This window comes from Lytechinus variegatus, chromosome 10 (genome assembly GCF_018143015.1).
Source record: "Lytechinus variegatus isolate NC3 chromosome 10, Lvar_3.0, whole genome shotgun sequence".
Taxonomy (NCBI): Eukaryota; Metazoa; Echinodermata; class Echinoidea; order Temnopleuroida; family Toxopneustidae; genus Lytechinus; species Lytechinus variegatus.
Genome location: NC_054749.1, coordinates 33367472 through 33388063, shown reverse-complemented (window position 1 = coordinate 33388063; position 20592 = coordinate 33367472). Strand labels below are relative to the sequence as shown.

Genomic DNA, 20592 nt, shown 5'->3' with positions numbered 1-20592 from the left:
ACTCCATGGTTGGTGGATAAAGATATGACTAACTTGTCCAGGTGTTGAGAAACGGGCCCCTGACCCAGAGGGAAGAATTATCTGTTATTGTGGAGATAAAATAATATTATTAATGATAATGGTATGGAAGTTGTGACCATAGAAAGAGCTCCAGCCATATTAGACAGCTGGCAGCCATCTGGAGGAGTTTTTTAACATTTTTAATTTTTTTAATTTCTCCTCGTACACAGATGGCTCGCTATCGTGCAGCCACCATTAGGGGGTAACAATGCAAAATACCCCCGACGGGGCTCATCAATTTTTTTTTTCATAAAAATATTTTTTAAAAGAACTACCAAAATAAAGATTATTACAAAATAGGTGTATTATTTCAAGCATCGCAATTGGCCAATACACATCACATGACATACAACGTTTTTGGTGCACTGCGGTGCGCAACGAAAATTGACATTGCATGCTCAAGCAAACCAGTTCGGTAGAAGTCCCGGGAGAAGTCTAACTAAACAACTTCAAGAATTTGTTTCTGTGTTGCTATTTTATGAAACAAATAATGCACTTGCTCTGTCGGGCGTAAAAGTATATGCAGAGAAAGCTCGGTTTCTATAGACAGTGCACATTGGGCATACAGTGCGGCTCCTATCTAAAGAAACCTCACGTGCTCTGCACTTCCACTAACACACTCGGCTGCATGCATTATTTGTATATTATTTTGTTATGGCCTGAAATGCACCAAAACTGGGAAAATAAACTTAAAAGGGGAAAAACAGTGACTTACTTCGGCTGTCGCACAACTTTACTTCCCTAATATCTGAACTTGGTACATAAACATATGGCCATTGAGTCCCCTGTATAGAACGAGCTAGAACTTCGGTCTCTGTATTTGGTGAGTTGAGCCAACGGAGTTCAGTGGAACAACCAACATAACAGAGACCCAAGCTTTTAGTCTACAGCCATTTTTGTTTATCACCTAAGTCTGGGGCCTGTTTCTCAACACCGTCATACTTATAAAATAACTTCTTGACTAAATCTGAGATAGTGAGCTACTTGTCCGCTGACTGTTTCACAAAGCCCTCTTTGCCAAGATCTGGGACAACAACCTGATTAAATATTTATGACACCTCCGAACCTGTTGGCATAGAGTCAAAGATACAATTCTCAATTCTTGGTCTGCTGAGCTCTGCATGTGAACTTTTGTCTTATAATTTGAATATATTGGATTGTTTTTTTTACTTTTGCACCCCTATCCGAACCATGGATTGACACTCCTGCTTTACTCTATTTGTTTATGTCCTTATTAATTGATTTACTGATTGAATTAATTTCCAATTTGTGATTTTGTCTTTCTTCAGTAGTCATCATGGCTAGAAGACGTTTAGAAATGGCCATTCGTACGGGCCGGGCTATTGACTCTGAACAGAAGAAGAGTGCCGGTGTGTTCACAAAGGTTCAAGAACTCATTTCTTTCCAGCTTGATGAGGCAGCAATGGGAACGTATAGCTTACAGTTCTCACACGACGGTGATAGTCTGGCAGTGGGAACAGGCAATGGGGGAATAAAGGTACATTGTAAGGAGTGAAAAAAAAATTGTTTGCAGTATCCTACAGGAGAGTTCTGATCTAGTTCCAAATACAGTAGTTGACTAACTAAAAGCGGAGAGCTGTTACAGTTTTAAAAATAAGTACCAATGAACGATGAAGTTACAGATCAAAAAATTATAAATCTATCCCGTTGTTTAGTTAATATTTTTCACATGTAGCAAGTTCAGTTGCTTTGTGTTACTGGTTGTTGAATCTTCTAGGTGATCATTGTGAAAGGGGTATTATAGTTAAACTTGTTGAAACTTGTTTTAAATTTTGATAAATCAGATGAATTTGCATTTGAAATGATTGATTTGTTTGATGACATGACAAAATATACATAATAACATGTATTTTTGAAAGGGTAGGGATGGGAGTTTGTTGAATTATTTGGTTACTTTTTTCTTTTGATATGGAACCACTTTATTCCCCCTGACTCAATGTAGAGAAGAATAACACTACTTTTTCTTAATTTCAGTTGTTTAATAGCAAGACTGGTGCTGTGCAGAAGATATTAAGTCATGGTGACCGTGCTACTCTTCCTGTGATGTGCCTTAGCTTTCATCCTGGTATGCAAGATGTACTTGTTTCAGCTGGCTCAGATGGAGTCATATCGCTCTGGAACACAGCTGAAAACAAGCGAATTGATACACTCATTGGTAAGATATCAAATGATAATGTTTAATTTTGTCAAGGATAAATCGGTGGTTAAAAAGTGCCCTCTTCAAACATGACTTGACATTTCCTACAATATTTTAGTGTTCAGAAATGACAGAGTAAAGCATCACCACATATGTTAACCTGTAACCTTTCTGAACCAAGTGGTTCCCTGAGTTGTTTTCCCAGAAAAATATATGAATCTTATTAACCAATCATATTACAATAACAATGGCATACAGATATTGGTGTCTATCACATTTAGAGGAAAGAAAATTACTAGATTTATGAACCTGCTTGAGGGAAAGGGGGGGGGGTGGTTATATACAATGTTAGTATAAAAAAACTTGACACCTCATGAAATATACAATGTAAGTAAAAATGTGCCATGAACACAAAATTATTATAGGCCTATATGGCCGGAACGAGTATCTTCTCTCAAATAAATTATTAACGCTTGGATAATCAAGAGGGTTTTTTTTTCTTCTGTGTTGTAAAGTTTAATTTGCGCCAAAGTATGTCATGGCTGCAATGAGTAAAACCAGTTTCCATTGATGTCATAATCCTAGTTAGCAAGCATTTGAAAGTCCCTTTTTGATGAAATTAGATTGAAAATTGATACTAAAAGTGTTTATTAAGCAATTCTAATGTTAATTTTTGAAAAGGTGTTTTGCACTGGATTTTAATGCAGCCCTTGTAGGATTATGACATCATTGAAATCTGGATTCAATAAGACATCTGATCTGGATTCATTAATTGCAGTCATGCCTTACTTTGTTGCAAAACAAAAGTTTCTTCACTGCAAAGAATACTTACTAATTATCCAAGCACGAAGACATACCACAAAAATATGGTATCAAATTATTTGGGAGCAGAACATTTCCTTAAACAGGGGATTTGTGAGGTATCCATCTTTATTTTACTTACTTGGTATATTGCTATACATACACGTACATGATTGCGACCATAAGTTCTCAAAGTCACCCCTTGTAGGTCAGAATTATTCTCTAAAAAAAATTGTGCTTTACATATTTTATCCTTTATCAAATGTAATCACTTAAAAATATGCAGTATTCAAAATACTCTAAATTTTTATTGCATAGAAATCAAGGCCAATAGTTTATAGGGAACTGGTACAAAAAGATGCAAACACTCATTTTATGATTTTTATTTTCATTATTATACGCCCGTCCTACGGGATGTATTATGGTATCACGCTCGGTGTCCGGCTGTCTGTCCATCCGTCCGTTAACTTTTCTTTGTAAACACCATAACTTCAGTTTAACTTATCCTAGGCTCATATGATTTGGTATGATACTTGCATGGATCCCAGGAAGCCTATTGATTTTTAGGTCAAAAGGTCAATAAAATAAAATAAGTCCATTTTCCGGGTTGCAGGTGGGTGTATTATGTGCTCGCTCAGCGACTCTTCATTGACTTTGACAACATTAATGTGTCAAGTACGTATCACATCTAAAATAGTTAATGAAAATTCTGTTTATATGATTTTAGGGGGGGGGGGATCATGGAATGTAAGCAATATAAGAGATGGCACCCCATCCCCCCCATGGAATGGAACAGATATGTATTTGTGGTTAATCATGAATTGATGACTGAAGTAAGAGATAGTTGTGCTTTGATTGTGTTTTTATTCAGAGGGCGGAAATGAGATCAATGCTCTAGATTTCAGTCTTCATGGAGATATGTATGCTACAGCTGGCAAAGATCAAAGCGTGCGACTCTATCATGCTAATACTAACAAGGTAAGGAATGTCTAGGTCATGGTCAAATCAAAAATAAGAATTTTTTATGATGTGCCAAATGGTAGTCCTTATTGTAATTAAAGCAGTTCTTATGGGTGGGGGGTCGGAAGTAGGAGGAAGAAGATCTTTCATGCTTGTTTCAATGTTTTGTAAATTTCTGTTGGTAAAGACTTCTCTATTTGTAGAAATTTAGGTTGTATCCTTTTCCAGTCTTATCAATTTTGAAATAAATGTATATCAACACCTCACTTGCTTTAATTGTCCATGGTACTTTGGTTGAAGGTTTGCTTATGTTGCAAATATTAAGGCTTGGTCCCACTGCATTTACAGAGAGGATGTGAAACGGAAAATAATTTTGTCATCCGTTTGAAAATGTTATGTACCCATTGTATACTCTATATCCAACAAGCATCGGTCCACTGATTTCATTGTTCGCCCTTTTGTCCATTGTCTTGAGTGGATGAAAATGGATGGTGTCACCTAGAAATTTTGGCTGTCCGCTGTATCCGTTTTGAATACGTTTTGTGTCCGTCTGCCAGTGGTACCAGGCTTCAAGGCTGCACTATATAATACTGAACTCACGGGTATTTGGGCATATATCGGATACACAATAATGCCCCCTTAAAATGATTGCAATGGGATTGTATGTTTAGACAGCAAAAAGCTTTCCTTAAAACTGTTGCAAATCAACAAGAAAAAAAACCCCACAAATATGATGAATTTTCCTCGGTACCCTTTTCCTACTCACATACCTGAAACGGACATAAAACTGTACACCCTTGCATGTTTTCTCACATCATTTACGACTAGTTTGTCACCAATTTAGTGTTTAATCAATCATGCTAATCTGCTGGAAGAACAGTTTTCGTAACTAAAGTGGCTATTATGACATAATCATCAGCATCACCATCATTATTAATTGCTTGTATAGATTGTAGATCTTGGTAGTTTCTTGAAGATTAAAGTAATGTAATTTTATATTGCTTTTGTTTCAGCTCACAAGGCTGTATCAAGGATCAAATGCTTTGGTCCCAGAGCGTAATGATCTTCTAGAGGCAGGTCATGGTCAGAGAATCTTTGCTTTAAAGTTTCATCCTGATGACAATCATATCTTTGTGACTGGAGGCTGGGATAATTGTCTGAAGGTGAGAAGTATTTTTTTTTATTTGAAGTGGAAGTTTATATTATCATCAGGTTGGTTCAGAAGTTAAAATTTTACTCATGACAGGTAACCCTGTGGAGCATTGTGGCCCAGTGGATTAGTCTTCGGACTTTGAAACAGAGGGTCGTGGGTTTGAATCCCAGCCATGGCGTCATTTCCATCGCAAGAAATTTATCCACATTGTGCTGCACTCGACCCAGGTGAGGTGAATGGGTACCCGGTAGGAAGAAATTCCTCGAATGCTCGAGCGCCCGATCAAGGTAGCCGTGCTAAAGCCGGGATAATAATAGCAGGGCCCGCTGGGAGAACAGTTTTCGGAACTGAAGTGGCTACCCTGGGTAAATATGCCGCTATTATTATTATTATTAACCCTGTTTGTTCCTTACCAAATTTGAATTCTAGCCACAGTACATTTGTATCTGCATCACACCAGGTACCATTTAATACTATAGTGGATAGTGTCAGTGTGAATAATAAACTTTGCATTCTAAGGCCGGAATTCACAAAGGTGGTTTTGAAAACCCATGGTTGAGTCCATGGTTTATGCAGATTTCCTGTATTAATTACACTTAATTTAGCACGTATCAGGCGCGTGTATAAAACTTGTCCAATGCTGATGCGCGCGTTTGTCACAGTGCGCCAAATTGACGCCTGTTACCATGGTTAGATACGCTATTTTATTCATAAGTCCATGGTTTGGAGAGTGGACTCATGAATAAAAACAGTGGACTCATGAATAAAATAGCATATCTAACCATGGTAACAGGCGTCAATTTGGCGCACTGTGACAAATGCGCGCATCAGCATTGGACATGTTTTATACACGCGCCCGATATGCGCTAAATTAAGCTAATTTATACAGGAAATCTGCATAAACCATGGACTCAACCGTGGGTTTTCAAAACCACCTTTGTGATTTTGGGCCTTTGTCTCAATAACAAGAATTCATATCTTAACAGGTAGGTTGGCAAGTATAGCATTTAGAAATACTTGTTAATGAAAATGTGATTTTCCTCACAGAAGGGTCACCTGTCATGCATAGAATGGTTCCTAATTAAAACACTGCTATATTATATTTCTACAAAATGAATAAAGAATTGTATAATTCAATTCAGTTCATTTATATGTAGATATTCCAATGTTAAATGTACAAAAGATAAAAGTAGGTAGCACCTCAAGAAGCTTGTTTTAAGTAAGGTGTTCCCTTATACAAAATAAAGTAATAATATGATGCATTTCAATATTTCAAAAAGTAGCTACGGCCAGTGCAGCATAAGGAGAGACTTCTTGAGGGTTCTTTCAAATCTGGAAAATCATTAATATATTACCAATCATTATTGATCTTTTAGGTATGGGATACAAGGACTGAGCATGGGGTTGAACGTACTATCTCGGGACCTCATGTCTGTGGCAGTGGATTAGATATTCAGGTGATTATCAGATTCATACACTTGAGCTTAGTTCTTGCAACACTGGCTGAGTTGTTTAGCAGCAAGCAAATGCCATCTTAGTCTGTCATATTCAAATTTTCAGTTTGATCTTTGCCTGCTGTTCTGTAATGGTTAAAAGTTTTAAAGGGTGAGGTTGATAATCCTACACCAACCCCTTCCTTTTTTGTCTCACTTGCGAAGCAAAGTGAGACTATAGGCGCCGCTTTTCCGACGGCGGCGGCGGCGTCAACATCAAATCTTAACCTGAGGTTAAGTTTTTGAAATGACGTCATAACTTAGAAAGTATATGGACCTAGTTAATAAAACTTGGCCATAAGGTTAATCAAGTATTACTGAACATCCTTTTAGAGTTTCATGTCACATGACCAAGGTCAAAGGTCATTTAGGGTAGTGTTGTCAGTCGGTCCGGGATCGGGATGAATTCCCGGCGGTCTGAGGCTCCGAGACGGTTCCGGGATCAATCAACTTAGACCGTATCCCGGCAGGAAAATAAAATCAATAATGGCCAAATTCATGTTGTAATATTTCCCTAATTAGTAATTGTACTTACGAAATACGAGAGAACAATTTAGTTTCAACTGGCTGTGTGCACATGCACCTCGAAATATTACGCAATCTGTACTCGTCGATCGCATGAGCATGCACGCAATCTAGCTTTGCACACGGCTCCGAGAGATCTACGCAGACAACAATCGTCTACTGTATAGTCTCATGTGCAGACCTCTTTCACCTCAGTTCGTTTTTCATTTACCCCATACTTTCGAGTTGAATCTGCTACGATATGTATGGACTAGTGAATTTATCATGAAATAATTTACTAACAATTGACGATGGTGATCTATGAGTATTTGCAAATTTAGTCATTTAAAAAAAGTCGCCATTAATTTTGTGATGATTGTATTTGTTGGGGTATTTTTTTGCGAAAGGGTTTGCAAATAACAACTAGACGAATGCGCATCATGTTTCAGCTGGTTAGAGCCGGGAGAGAGAGAGAGAGAAGGGGGGTTACGGGAAGTGCTTGGTCGTTCACGACTGGGGACCATCTGACATCTGTTGACTTGATGTTTACAATTGCAAACCAGTCGGTCAAATCATGGAGCTGTTAATAGCTCTATGGTCAAATCATTTCTCCTAGATATATTTCGACTTAAATTATAAAATTGTACCAAAACGCTGTTAGAATTGGCGATGTTTAAAGTGGCGTTGTTTAAACTTTGAAACAACATTGTTTTGAAAGTCATATCATACCCTATATGTTGTAAAAATATGTTGTTAAATGCATCAAACAAATTATCAATGATATTAACAGTTTTAAATGATATCGTTGGAAATTGCAAAAAATATTTAAAAACAAACTGTTTAAAGTTTAAAAAAAATTCTATTGGTTTAATAGTTTAAAAACAGTTGTATATTGACTGGCTTAAACAATGTTTCTTAATATTTAAATAGTTGTTCAAAATATTTTTTTTACTGTGAATAGTCTGAGTATCTATTCAAATAATGTTTTCTTGATCGAAAGTAATTCATGATTAAAGAAAAAATGAGTTTGTTGTTTTGATGCGAAGTGCCGGCCGCCGGGACTAATCTTGTGTAAATTTCCAAATAAGCTTCTCTGATAAGATAGTATTCACTTTTCTCAGTAGTAGTGATATCAAGGAGATATCTCCTTGGTGATATCATACTGTTCAGAGTTACGAGAGAGGGAGAGAGAGTGAAACTGAAAGTTAAAATTCCGGGCTAGCTAGGGCCACAGGCGCACTGACAAGACATTACGCAATTTGCTTTTAACTGTCAACCACGTGCGCACCGACCACAGATCAGTGGCACCGGTACACGTGTGTTATTGGACTGTCAGATCAGCAGCTGGGTCGACTCAAACATAATTCGGGTCATGTCAGTGGTCATTAATGTTTACAGTTTGCGGTGGTGGCACGCTTTGACTGTCTCATCATTATTTTCCACACGTTTTGAGTGAATGTTTACAATTTGCGGTGGTGGCATGCACACTTTGACCATGGAGCTAACAGTTAATAGCTCTATGCTTTGACTGTCTGGTGCACCGCCAGTGCGCAGTGTTTAAGGCTGGAAATGTAGGTATACACTTTTGGATTGCATTTGTGCGTGGAGATATGTTTCGGGATTCGGGACGAGCCGGGATCCCGATAAGGAAATTTTGAAGTTGCCGGGACAGTTTCGGACCGGGATTTTTTTTCTAGATAACAACACTAATTTAGGGTCAATGAACTTATACCATGTTGGAGGAATCAACATCGAAATCTTAACCTGAGGTTAAGTTTTTGAAATGTCATCATAACTTAGAAAATATATGGACCTAGTTCATGAAACTTGGACATAAGGTTAATCAAGTATCACTGAACATCCTGCATGAGTTTCACGTCACATGACCAAGGTCAAAGGTCATTTAGGGTCAATGAACTTTGGCCGAATTGGGGATATCTGTTGAATTACCATCATAACTTTGAAAGTTTATTGGTCTAGTTCATTAAACTTGGACATTAGAGTAATCAAGTATCACTGAACATCCTGTGCGCGTTTCAGGTCACATGACCAAGGTCAAAGGTCAATGAACTTTGGCCGAATTGGGTGTATCTGTTGAATTACCATCATAACTTTGAAAGTTTATGGATCTGATTCATGAAACTTGTACATAAGAGTAATCAAGTATCACTGAACATCCTGTTCGAGTTTCAGGTCACATGATCAAGGTCAAAGGTCATGTAAGGTCAATGAACTTTGGCCATGTTGGGTTTTTTTTGTTGAATAACCATCATATCTCTGTAAGTTTATTGGGCTAGTTCATAAAAAGTGGACATAAGAGTAACCATGTATCACTGAACATCTTGTGCGAGTTAGAGTAGTATTCAAAGTCAGCACTGCTGCTATATTGAACCGCGTGATGCAGGTGAGACGGCCAGAGGCATTCCACTTGTCTTAGCTTGGGACCGGCACTGGTGAGGTGTGTCAAATCCAGAGGCAGAATCTTGACATGTTTTCCTCCTAATTTTGAATGTTGACATGTTTTTTTATGTGATTCTATTTTTGTTAGATGCAGTGAGGTGGTGGGCTTGAGTTTTGGCAATACGGAAACATCGCATATGCAGTGTTTAATGCTTTTTTTATGTAGAAACATTTCTTCTTTTTTTAAATTGGTTTGAACCATGATCTTGGACAATCAATTTTTGTTGTCAGTTGGTAAAGTAAATTGAAGTAAATTTCAAATGCTTGCACCAAACACTGCACTGTGAAAAGAGATTCTGCAAACCAGTGATATTCAAGATCACTTGCATGCAAAAATTGTAGATTGTAGCACTTAAACACGCTGTAAAAGCATGGTAGGTAGAATCTGCATGGTTGTTTATTTCACACAGGTGCGTCGTGAAGCTTGCTGTGTAGTGCAGGATATAAAATCCCTTTCTTTATTTTATCGACCACAGGATGGGAAGATCTTAACAGCCTCTTGGGTCCAAAACCACAGTCTTCAGATCTGGGACTTCTCTAGTGGTAATCTTGACCGAACACTGGACCTGGACACCGACAATAAGGAAGGAGAGTTCCTATACTGTGCTCAGTTCTGTGATAACAACACTGTATTGGCTGGTGGTAGTGGTACAATGAATGTTCAGGCGATCAAGACTGATACCTTTGATGTAAGTTGACATCAGGGAAAAAATTCCATGTGGGCTAGAGGCGATATAGCCCCTGAAATCCTCAGAGGAGCCCTGGGGGGTGTTTCACAAAGATTTAAGCATAACTTCAGTCGCACTTAAATGCCGACGCGTACATGATATGCAACGTGCGATCTTATTGATAGATACGCATTAGTGCGCGTCCTCACGACACGATCTGACCAATGCGGTCAAGCCTTTCATACCATACGCAACTCGGTATTTAAGTGCGACTCTAAGTCATACTTAAATCTTTGTGAAACATCCCCCTGGAAACAAAATAAGGGAGCCCTGGAGAATCCCCAGTCGCTGTAGTGTTAAAGCTTATTCAATGTTGCAGCTTTAGGCAAAAGTTTTGAAAAGTTGCCTAAAAACAAAAAATGTTCATAAAGAATAATGAGAAATCACTGTTTCAGGCCACTTTATTGACAAAAATGAATCCACATTTTAATGTTGTATGTGACTTTGACCAGTGGATCTCCATCATTGGCATGTTAGATCATGGGTACTAAGCCTGAGTCATATCGATTATTTTGAAAACCGGTGTTCGACAGCTCTAATTCGATCGAACATCGATGCATCGAATAATTGAAGGCGGGGAAAATTTAGTCTTTTGTTTTTGCGTCGATGCGATGCGCTTTGCATATGCACTACGCACTGACGGTATGCGCTGGCGATGGCCGGGTGAGCGTTGCACAAGCAGATGACAGAGCAAAGTTCGTTTGTATTTTCCATGATCACAAAACACACAAAAAAGGCCGGGACCAAAGCAGAATTCTTCCCAAAATATCTTCAACAATGATATTTGCAGATGACAACATATAAGTTTGAAATGAAACAATAATAAAGACATGAATCACGCAGAGTCGATCCGAATGATTTTCGGTCGACTAGCATTCGCAGTCCATTCACCAGCCCCGTCCGCAGCTCCGTACACTCACTCTCCCGAAACGACAGGCGTGCTTGACGTCAGCGCCAGCAAACAATTGCAATCAACGGAGAGCGCTGTAACTTGCCTGAGATTGTGTAGTTGGATCCAAAATGAGCTCCAAATAAATTTATGGGAATAAATACGTAATTTTCTCTGGATGGTCATTTGAATTGCTATTCAATGCTGATATAACGATTGTGAGGAAAGATTGTGGAATATGAGTTATGACGATGTTCGAGAATTAATCCTGATAATGACAATCCAGTTTTTTACTTTAGACGCAATTGAGCATGCGATCAAAATAAATACGAATGTTTCGAATCGAGCCCTAAATTCATCTAAATTATTACGATTTAACAAGATTTTATGGTCATACTAAGAATATTGACGATGTCAGCAAAGTATGTTACGTTCATATGGAAGAAATAATACTGGGATTATTTCTATTGTTGTTCCATCTCTGGACGTCTCCTCCAAGCTCCGAGAAAATAAGCACAATGCGCATGCGTGTTTGATGACGTATGACATATTTTCCCATTCATGAAATCAGAGCCCAAAGTTGGGCACAAACTAGCTTCAAATTGATGGGGGAAAAAATATCAAACGCAATTTTCTCTGTTTTGTCATGTAAAATGTTATTATATGGTGATATTACGAACTTGAACAGAGTTTTTGCATGTAGACAATGTTCGAGAATCAATCCTGACGTGATGATTATTTTTTTTAGACAAGTGCACTAGCTCGACTCAAGAAGTCAAGTCGATCGTCATGAGATGTCCGCCATTGAAAATTGAAACGAAATACAAACGTTTCACATCAAGCTCTAAATTCATATTAATGATTATCATATGCAAATTATTGTTAAATCTTACGATTAAATAATGTTCTATGGTCATGTTTTTAATATTGTTCATGAAAGCAAGATTTATTTTACGTTGATCGCGTCAATTTCCGGCCATTTTCTGGTTTGATTAAAGAACAGTACTGTGCATGCACGATCGATGGCCATGACTTCCATTCATGAATTCATCGTGCATAAATTATCTCGGCACGAGCAGACGAGTAAGACTCGAACTATGATCGAAATAAACTTCAAATTAATGGTGAATAGCATCATAATTAGTCATTCGGTTTCATTTTGGGGGCAATAGAAATCATGTAAGTAGTAGTTAAGTTGGACATTACTGATATTTTGATGATTGATTGTGTAAACCAAACGAATCGGCCGGCCGACGTATTTTTTATTTTTTTTTCGATGCACCGATTTTGCAAAATCTGCACCGGTGTTCGATGACATCGATCGAACACCGATTTTAAAATCAATTCGACTCAGGCTTAATGGGTACCTTAAAATCTTGAGCCATTTTTACCCTGGCTTTGAACAAAAATCCCATTCAGTGTGTTTTCCTGAAAATCCTCATTCTGAATCTGGAGGAAATAGTTTTAATATTTGACCAATCTGACCTCTTGTTTTGATATGATTTCATATTTTTCTTTCAGTTTGATTTACTAATTTTGCTTGATAACTTTACTGTACAATCGAATGGAAATTACTGTTATTCTCTATGTTTCTAAAGCAAATTATCCCCATTTCTTAGTTACATGAGTTGGGAGGTTTGAATCCTCCAATTTCTGCACAGATAAATTGAGCAATCTGAAATGCCACTGAAATGTGGCACATCATTTGTAGTTTTGTATGTGATTTCTGTAGAGTAAAACCGTTAATGGAAGTATAGTGTCTTGTTGATAGTTTGTGAAGTTTGTTCTGAAAATATTTTCATCTTTTTTCTTGCAGATAATTGATGTAGTTGATTTCAAAGGGAAGACAGTACAGGCCTTGGACAGCACTGATGGTGGAAGATTGTTTGCTTTGGGTGGTTCATCACAGACAGTACAATTAGCATCTCTTAGATAGCTAAGCTCTTCAGCAGGTGAGTGAGCTTTGAAATGTTAAATTCAAAGTATGTAGATCATCAAACAGTTAGTAGTGTCTCTTAGATAACTAAGCTCTTCAGGAGGTAAGTGATCTTTCCAACGTTAAATTGAAAGACCAATTGATAAACAGTCAAAGTAGTGTCTCTAATAGCTAGTTAAATTTCCAGTAGGTTAATGACTTAAACCATGGTGCAAAATCAAAGAATAGCAATTCGTCGGTATCACTGACTTAGTATTTCTTTATTATATAGATATATATATGTGTACCTCTTTTACAGGTTGGTGATGATTAGTTTTGTTAAAAATCTAAGAAAACCATTCAAGCACACCACATAGACTTCACATTTAGCATCTATGAGATAGCTAACTATTTGACAGGTCAGAGGTTACAATGGAAAATTCCAAGAAATCCATTTATCACAGATAATACAGTGAGCATATCTTAGATATCTTACTCTTTGAAAAGTTAGTGATAATCAGGATAATCAGAACTGCATTTCACAATAAATTATTCATTTATGCTTACATCAGTAGCATTCTAGAGTTTGGTTAAAAAAGAACATAAAAAAGTTTATAAAAAATGGAAATTGTCTACTGCTATTCTTCAATTAAAGTTTCTGGATTTTAATGCTACTTAGATTTATTGCAATCGTATAATTGCAGCTGGGAAATGCTTCTGTTTAAAAGAAAACTGATGAAAATTTTTGATGTTCCTTCCCCCATCAGTCAACTATTACAAAGATATCATTTAATCACGACCCTACATTGCCAGTATACGGTATGTGTTTGCAATCAAATGCCAATTTGACAGGTATAATTCTTATTGGTTGCTTGTGTAAACTTCAAATTTTGTGATGGAATTACAGTCCAACCTCTCTTATCGGGCTTCCTCTCATCTGGATCTTTCTATTATGTGGATGCACACTTTTTTTTTTCAATCTAGTACATGTACATGGGGAAATGAGATTTCAATCTTAACTCAAAATTCCTACGCAAACTCACTTTGATTACCGGTACATTTTCCAATATATTCTACCTACAATCACATTATTTCTTATGAAAATATCTTACCCAAATCACCAAAAGAACTTAGACAGGTATTTTTTTCCAGTGACCATTTCATCACATTCTTTTTTTTTCTGGGATAAAACAACATGCTCGCTAGCTAGCGCTAGGCCTCAATACGGACAGCGCCATCTATCATGTTTGAGCCTACAGTCAAACTTTGCGAAGTTGCAGTGCCCGCCGCATTAATCCAATTATTAAACTTAGTTTCATTGAGTCTTTTTCTTTCTTTCGAGGTATGCTCGATGTACATGTATACCTCAATTTCAGCAGGTAAATTATCCAAGAGTTTTGGCAATCAATTTACTTCATTTCTGTAAAAAAACGGCCATAATTTGCACTGACACTGCAGTGAATACTGTCTGTGTGTGCCCACTACAATATATTACGTGTAGCTACTATAGGGGAGGCAGCTGCGTGTTTTTAAATATTGGGTCTCCCAGATCCAGATAAATCCCTTATCCAGATAGGTACTGGTCCCAACGTGTCCGGATAATGAGGTCAGACTGTATAATGAAATACCTATATTTCAAAGGAGTGCTTATAAGTTTATCTCCTTTATTAAAATAGTTTGCTATTCCAAATAATATGCAGTTTCTCTATTTTTAATGGCAAAAAAGAATAAAGGAAGAAAAAAGTAGTACTCAATCAAATACTTCGCGATAGTGAAACAAACTCTGACGAACTAGGAAAATCAAAACAAAAAAATGTAATGTCATGTGTGATGTAACTTGTCTGTGCTGTGAACGGTTATAGAGCCCTCTATTGGTGTTAAATGTGTTATTACTGATATCTACAGTACCATCACCTCTTCCCCTTCTTCATATTCTCATGTTATCTTAATCTCTTTCCTGTTTTCCTATCTTTCCAATATCTGTATAAAGCTTCAAGAAACAATAGAGTGCATTATTTGTCTGACTTTGGAATGACAATTACTATTTTTACTGGCCGCGAGGTTCGCCCTAAGGGAGAAACAGTAATATTGCCAGCCCAACTTAGGCTGAATAGTCCCCTCTTACTTTCGCAAGAAACACTTTGTACTTTTGTATCCCACTTTTAGATAACAGTATATCTTGGTAATCCGGTCTTCGTTGATTCGTCCCCAATTCCCTTCTTAAAGAAAAATAGAAGAACAATAGATCTCAGATAGAGCTAGAATGATCAATATGCTATTCTCTCTTTCTCTATCCATTGGCAAAATATGTCATGTGCCCTCTTGTGTTGAAATATGGTGAATGACAGTGACTTGAATCTACCTTTCTCATTTGTGTTTTCAAAAGATTCAGAATTTTTGTGGTCCATCCTTTAGTACCCTCAGTTACATTATACTCTGTTAAAAATTATTAGAATGACTCTGGGGAATGACGTAGGTACATGTATGTACTGAGTAATGTATTTTTTTTTTAACGCTATAGACCCTTACCTTGTCTTGTCATGGCTATACCGTGATGATTTTAGGGGATACAAGAGGAAGGGGGGTGGCACTGGCTGTGAATAGCTTGTCTTTGTTATGATGCAGGATACATAATACATCATGTTCACCTCCCCCCCCCCCTCTCAGTTTTGATAACTCTATGCAGGAATGTACTTTGCTAATTATAGATTCATGAACTAGATCATGATACAGCTGATGATTGATCGTGTATTATGTAGACTGGTGTTCATCATATCTCATAACATGATACTTTATATGATCTTCATGTTGTACATGTATACAAGTGCTTACAAATAGTGGCACTCTCAATAGGCAATACACACACATACATTGCAAAATAAAAGTTCTTGTTTATAGGATATAGTCACCAGTAGTAAAATTGGTAATGTTGGGTTATTTCTTTGAAAGTTAGGGAGTTCAACCTTTACTCATAACAGTGACACACACTAGGAATACAGTATTTCAGGACTTTTTGAAAACCCCAAGGATAGCATAAAATATAGAATTTCGATAGTCAAATATGGCCGTTTTTCATTGTCATGATTTGTTAGTGGGACGAAGATGCAAGTCTTCGTCCCTTATCATATCCCATTGACTTTGTACTTCTGCTCTTTGTTGGTGATCTTTGTCACGCTATGTATGAACATGCCTTTAACCTTCTCCCTATTCAGGGTTATACACGTGACTTAGATTTGAATGGTTTGAAGTGACCACTTGTAAAAAGTTAATGGTAGAAGCACTTTTAATGAAGTGAATGGTTCTTTATAAATTGATGGTACAATGCATAGGGCTCATACCATATAGTCCAGAAGTGTGGAATAAGTCCAGTGTCTTCAAGGCAATAGTAGTAACAATATTATACAAATAATGAATGTTTATGAGTGCAATGGACAGAATACTTCATGAGGTGAAAGATGAAACGCTCCATTCCACGAGGTGTAACCGAGTTGAATGGATCATTCATTTCATCTTTCACTTAATGAAGTATTTTGCATTTTGCACGATGAAAAGAACATTCATTATTTGGTTTATATGACACCTAAAAATATATTATTTTTTATATGTAATTTATCAATTTTGATGCAAAATATGCTTGGTCAGTTGATTGTCGCGTACATACAACATGCGCACTGCAAACACCTGACTTGTAGTGCATGCCTGCAGCAGTGCACGCGTGCAATGGACAAAATTGTATGGATCCAAAATTGCACGTTTGTTGACGTCATTGTAAAATGGACTGAAGGATCATTATCAAGCAACTAATCAAATGACAAGGATCTATATAGGTGTCATAAATATGAATAATGACATCATTGAGGGCATTAATAAGAATTGCTTGCATGTAAGCAGAGTATGTACATGCAGACTTGGGTCAATTTGCTCCCCAAAGTGCAAAACTTCTACACAGAATTTTGAAACTCATTAAATATGCTAATTTTATGCATTTTTCAAAATTCACAAAAAATGCTTATACTTCTACTTTATTTGTTGACCGATTTTGATTTTTTTGTTAACATCTGGTAGAGCTTTATAAGGTTCACCAAACTTGTACCCAGAATTTTTAAATTTTAAGTACCGGTAGAAAATTATGCTAATTTATGCAAAATTCATAAATCATAGAAAATGCCTCTTTATATTTCAAAGTGCTTCTTCTTCATTGCAAGTCTGATTTCAATTCTCTTTGCTTGATATGATAGCATTAGGTGGGGGATTCAAAACTTCTACACAGAATTCTGAAGCTCATGAAATATGCTAATTTATGCACATTTTTCAAAGTTCACCAAAAAATGCTTATTTGTTAACCGATTTAGATTTTTATTTTTTTTTTGCTTCCAAACAAAATTTTACGCAGAATTTTGACTAGAAAAATTTGTATACTAATTTACATGTATGCAAAATTAATTTATGCATATTTTTAAAAATTCACATACTTGTAAAATGCTTCTTCTTCTTTGATTGTTGACCATTTTGATTTTTTTTTCTTCCATCTAGTAGAACTTCATGAGGTTCACCAAACTTGTACACAGAATTTTAAAATTTTGAGTAGAAAATTATTTATGCTTATTTATGCAAAAATCATAAATCACAGAAAATGCCTCTTCTTTATACATGTATGTTTACCGAATTTCAAAATGCTTCTTCTTCATTTCAAGTCTGATTTCAATTCTGTTTGCTTTTTATGATAGCATTAGGTGGGGGATTCAAAACATTTACACAGACTCACAGAGTTTCGAAACTCATTGAATATGCTAATTTATGTGAAATTAATTTATGCATATTTTTAAAAATTCACATAAAATGCTTCTTCTTTAATTGTTGTCCAATTTTAATTTTTTTTCTTCAAACTTGTACACAGAATTTTGAAATTTTTAGTAGAAATTTTTTTACTGGTATTCAACATTTACTCATAATCACAAAACATGCTTCTTTTTTATATGTTAGCCAATTTTGAATTTTTTGTTTTCATCTACTGGTAGAGCTACATAAGGGTCACCAAATTTCAACACAGAATTTTGAAACTAATTTATTATGCTAATTTATGCGCATTTTTCAAAATTCACAAAAAATGCTCCTTTATTTGTAGACCGATTTTGATTGTTTTGCTTCCATCTCTAGAGCTTTATGGGTTCATCAAACTTCACAGAATTTTGAAATTTTTACGAGAAAAATTTTCTGCTAATTTATGCGAAATAAATTTATACATATTTTTAAGATTCACATAAAATGCTTCTTCTTTTTTTGTTAACCGATTTAGATTTTTTTTTCTTCCATCTGGTAGAGCTTCATGAGGTTCACCAAACTTTTTTTAAATTTTTAAATTTTGAGTAGAAAATTATATATGCTAATTTATACGAAATTCATAAATCACACAAAAATACCTCTTTATATGTTGACCGAATTTCAAAATGCTTCTTCTTCATTTCAAGTCTGATTTCAATTCTGTTTGCTTATTATGAGAGCATTAGGTCGGGATTCAAAACTTCTACACAGAATTTTGAAACCTATTAAATATGCTAATTTATGTGAAATTAATTTGTGTATTTTTGAAAATTTACTTCAAATGCTTTTTCTTCTTCTTTAAATGTTGACCGATTTTGATATTTTTTTCTTCCATCTGGTAGAACTTCATGAGGTTAACCAAACTTCTACACGGAATTATGAAATTTTGAGTAGAAAAAATTTTATACTGATTTATGCGCAATTTATTCATAATCACAAAACATGCTTTTTTTTATATTTTAGCCAATTTTGAATTTTTTGTTTTCATCTACTGGTAGAGCTACATAAGGGTCACCAAATTTCAACACAGTATTTTGAAACTCATTTATTATGCTAATTTATGCGCATTTTTCAAAATTCACAAAAAATGCTCCTTTATTTGTAGACCGATTTGATTTTTTGCTTCCATCTCTAGAGCTTTATGGGTTCATCAAACTTCACAGAATTTTGAAATTTTGACTCAAAAAATTTTCTGCTACTTTATGCGAAACAAATTTATATATTTTTAAGATTCACATAAAATGCTTCTTCTTTTTTTGTTAACCGATTTTGATTTTTATCCTTCCATCTGGTAGAGCTTCATGAGGTTCACCAAAATTTTTTTTAAATTTGTAAATTTTGAGTAGAAAATTATATATGCTAATTTATACGAAATTCATAAATCACACAAAAATACCTCTTTATATGTTGACCGAATTTCAAAATGCTTCTTCTTCATTTCAAGTCTGATTTCAATTCTGTTTGCTTATTATGAGAGCAGTAGGTGGGGATTCAAAACTTCTACACAGAATTTTGAAACTTATTAAATATGCTAATTTATGTGAAATTAATTTGTGTATTTTTGAAAATTTACTTCAAATGCTTTTTCTTCTTCTTTAAATGTTGACCGATTTTGATATTTTTTTCTTCCATCTGGTAGAACTTCATGAGGTTAACCAAACTTCTACACGGAATTATGAAATTTTGAGTAGAAAAAATTTTATACTGATTTATGCGCAATTTATTCATAATCACAAAACATGCTTCTTTATTTGTTGACCAATTTTGAATTTTGTTTTCATCCACTGGTAGAGCTACATGAGGATAACCAAATTTCGACACAGAATTTTGAAACTTTCAATATGCTAATTTATGCATATTTTTCAAAAACTCACAAAAAATACTTATTTATTTGTTCATTGATTTTGATTATTTGTTTGTTCCATCTGAGAGCTACATGAGGTTCACCAAGGTTCTACAGAGAATTTAGAAATTTTGACTAGAAAATTTATGCTTCCGGTATTTTGTATGGAATTAATTCATAAATCACAAAAAATGCTTAGAACTTCTATACATGTCATTTCTTAATCAATTTCAATTCTGCTTCCTCAATTTATGTCACTAATAGATTTCACTACAGTGTCAACTGAGCTGAAATGAAAAAATTGTGTTAAATTTCTTTGCGAGATACCGGATGAACTCCACATCATTGATATGCTAGTTTTTAAATTGTTTGTCAGGTAAAACTTGAACTTCAAACGCTACACAAACCATCATATCAAATTTCCCCTAGAATTCTAGGTCATAGAGATTAGTGGTAAACTGACGCTTATATAGAATGATAATGCAGGATGTAAAGAAAACCTTTATTTTGAGAAAGGTTCTTTAAAGGGGAAGTTCACCCTGACAATAAGTTTATTTTAATAATAGCAGAAAAAATAATAAAAAATATTGCTGAAGTTTTGAGAAAAATTCATCAAACAATTAAAAAGTTATTAGAATTTCAATTATTTGATTTGTGACATCATATGCGAGCAGCATTCCTACGTAGCGAATGGTAAAAAATCAATGAAATGCCATTTTCTCAGAAAATTTAAAATGGTTTTCACTGTACCTTTTGTATATCAATAGACAAATCATTTCACACCCGATCATGAATAGAAAACAAAAT

At 35.5% G+C, this 20592-nt stretch overlaps 1 protein-coding gene across 2 annotated transcripts in view; it reads left to right on the top strand.

Annotated features, from left to right (window-relative positions):
• The window catches only part of LOC121422483 (uncharacterized WD repeat-containing protein alr2800-like), a 44117-nt gene that overhangs the window by 4837 nt on the left and 18688 nt on the right, over positions 1 to 20592 (top strand). For both annotated transcript variants that reach the window (XM_041617556.1, XM_041617557.1), the window contains exons 2-8: positions 1350 to 1558; positions 2056 to 2236; positions 3891 to 3997; positions 4993 to 5142; positions 6509 to 6589; positions 10066 to 10278; positions 13023 to 13158. In XM_041617556.1, the coding sequence (XP_041473490.1) occupies positions 1358 to 1558; positions 2056 to 2236; positions 3891 to 3997; positions 4993 to 5142; positions 6509 to 6589; positions 10066 to 10278; positions 13023 to 13142 (1053 nt within the window). In that variant the 5' untranslated portion in view covers positions 1350 to 1357 and the 3' untranslated portion in view covers positions 13143 to 13158. The remainder of the gene's footprint in view (positions 1 to 1349; positions 1559 to 2055; positions 2237 to 3890; positions 3998 to 4992; positions 5143 to 6508; positions 6590 to 10065; positions 10279 to 13022; positions 13159 to 20592) is intronic.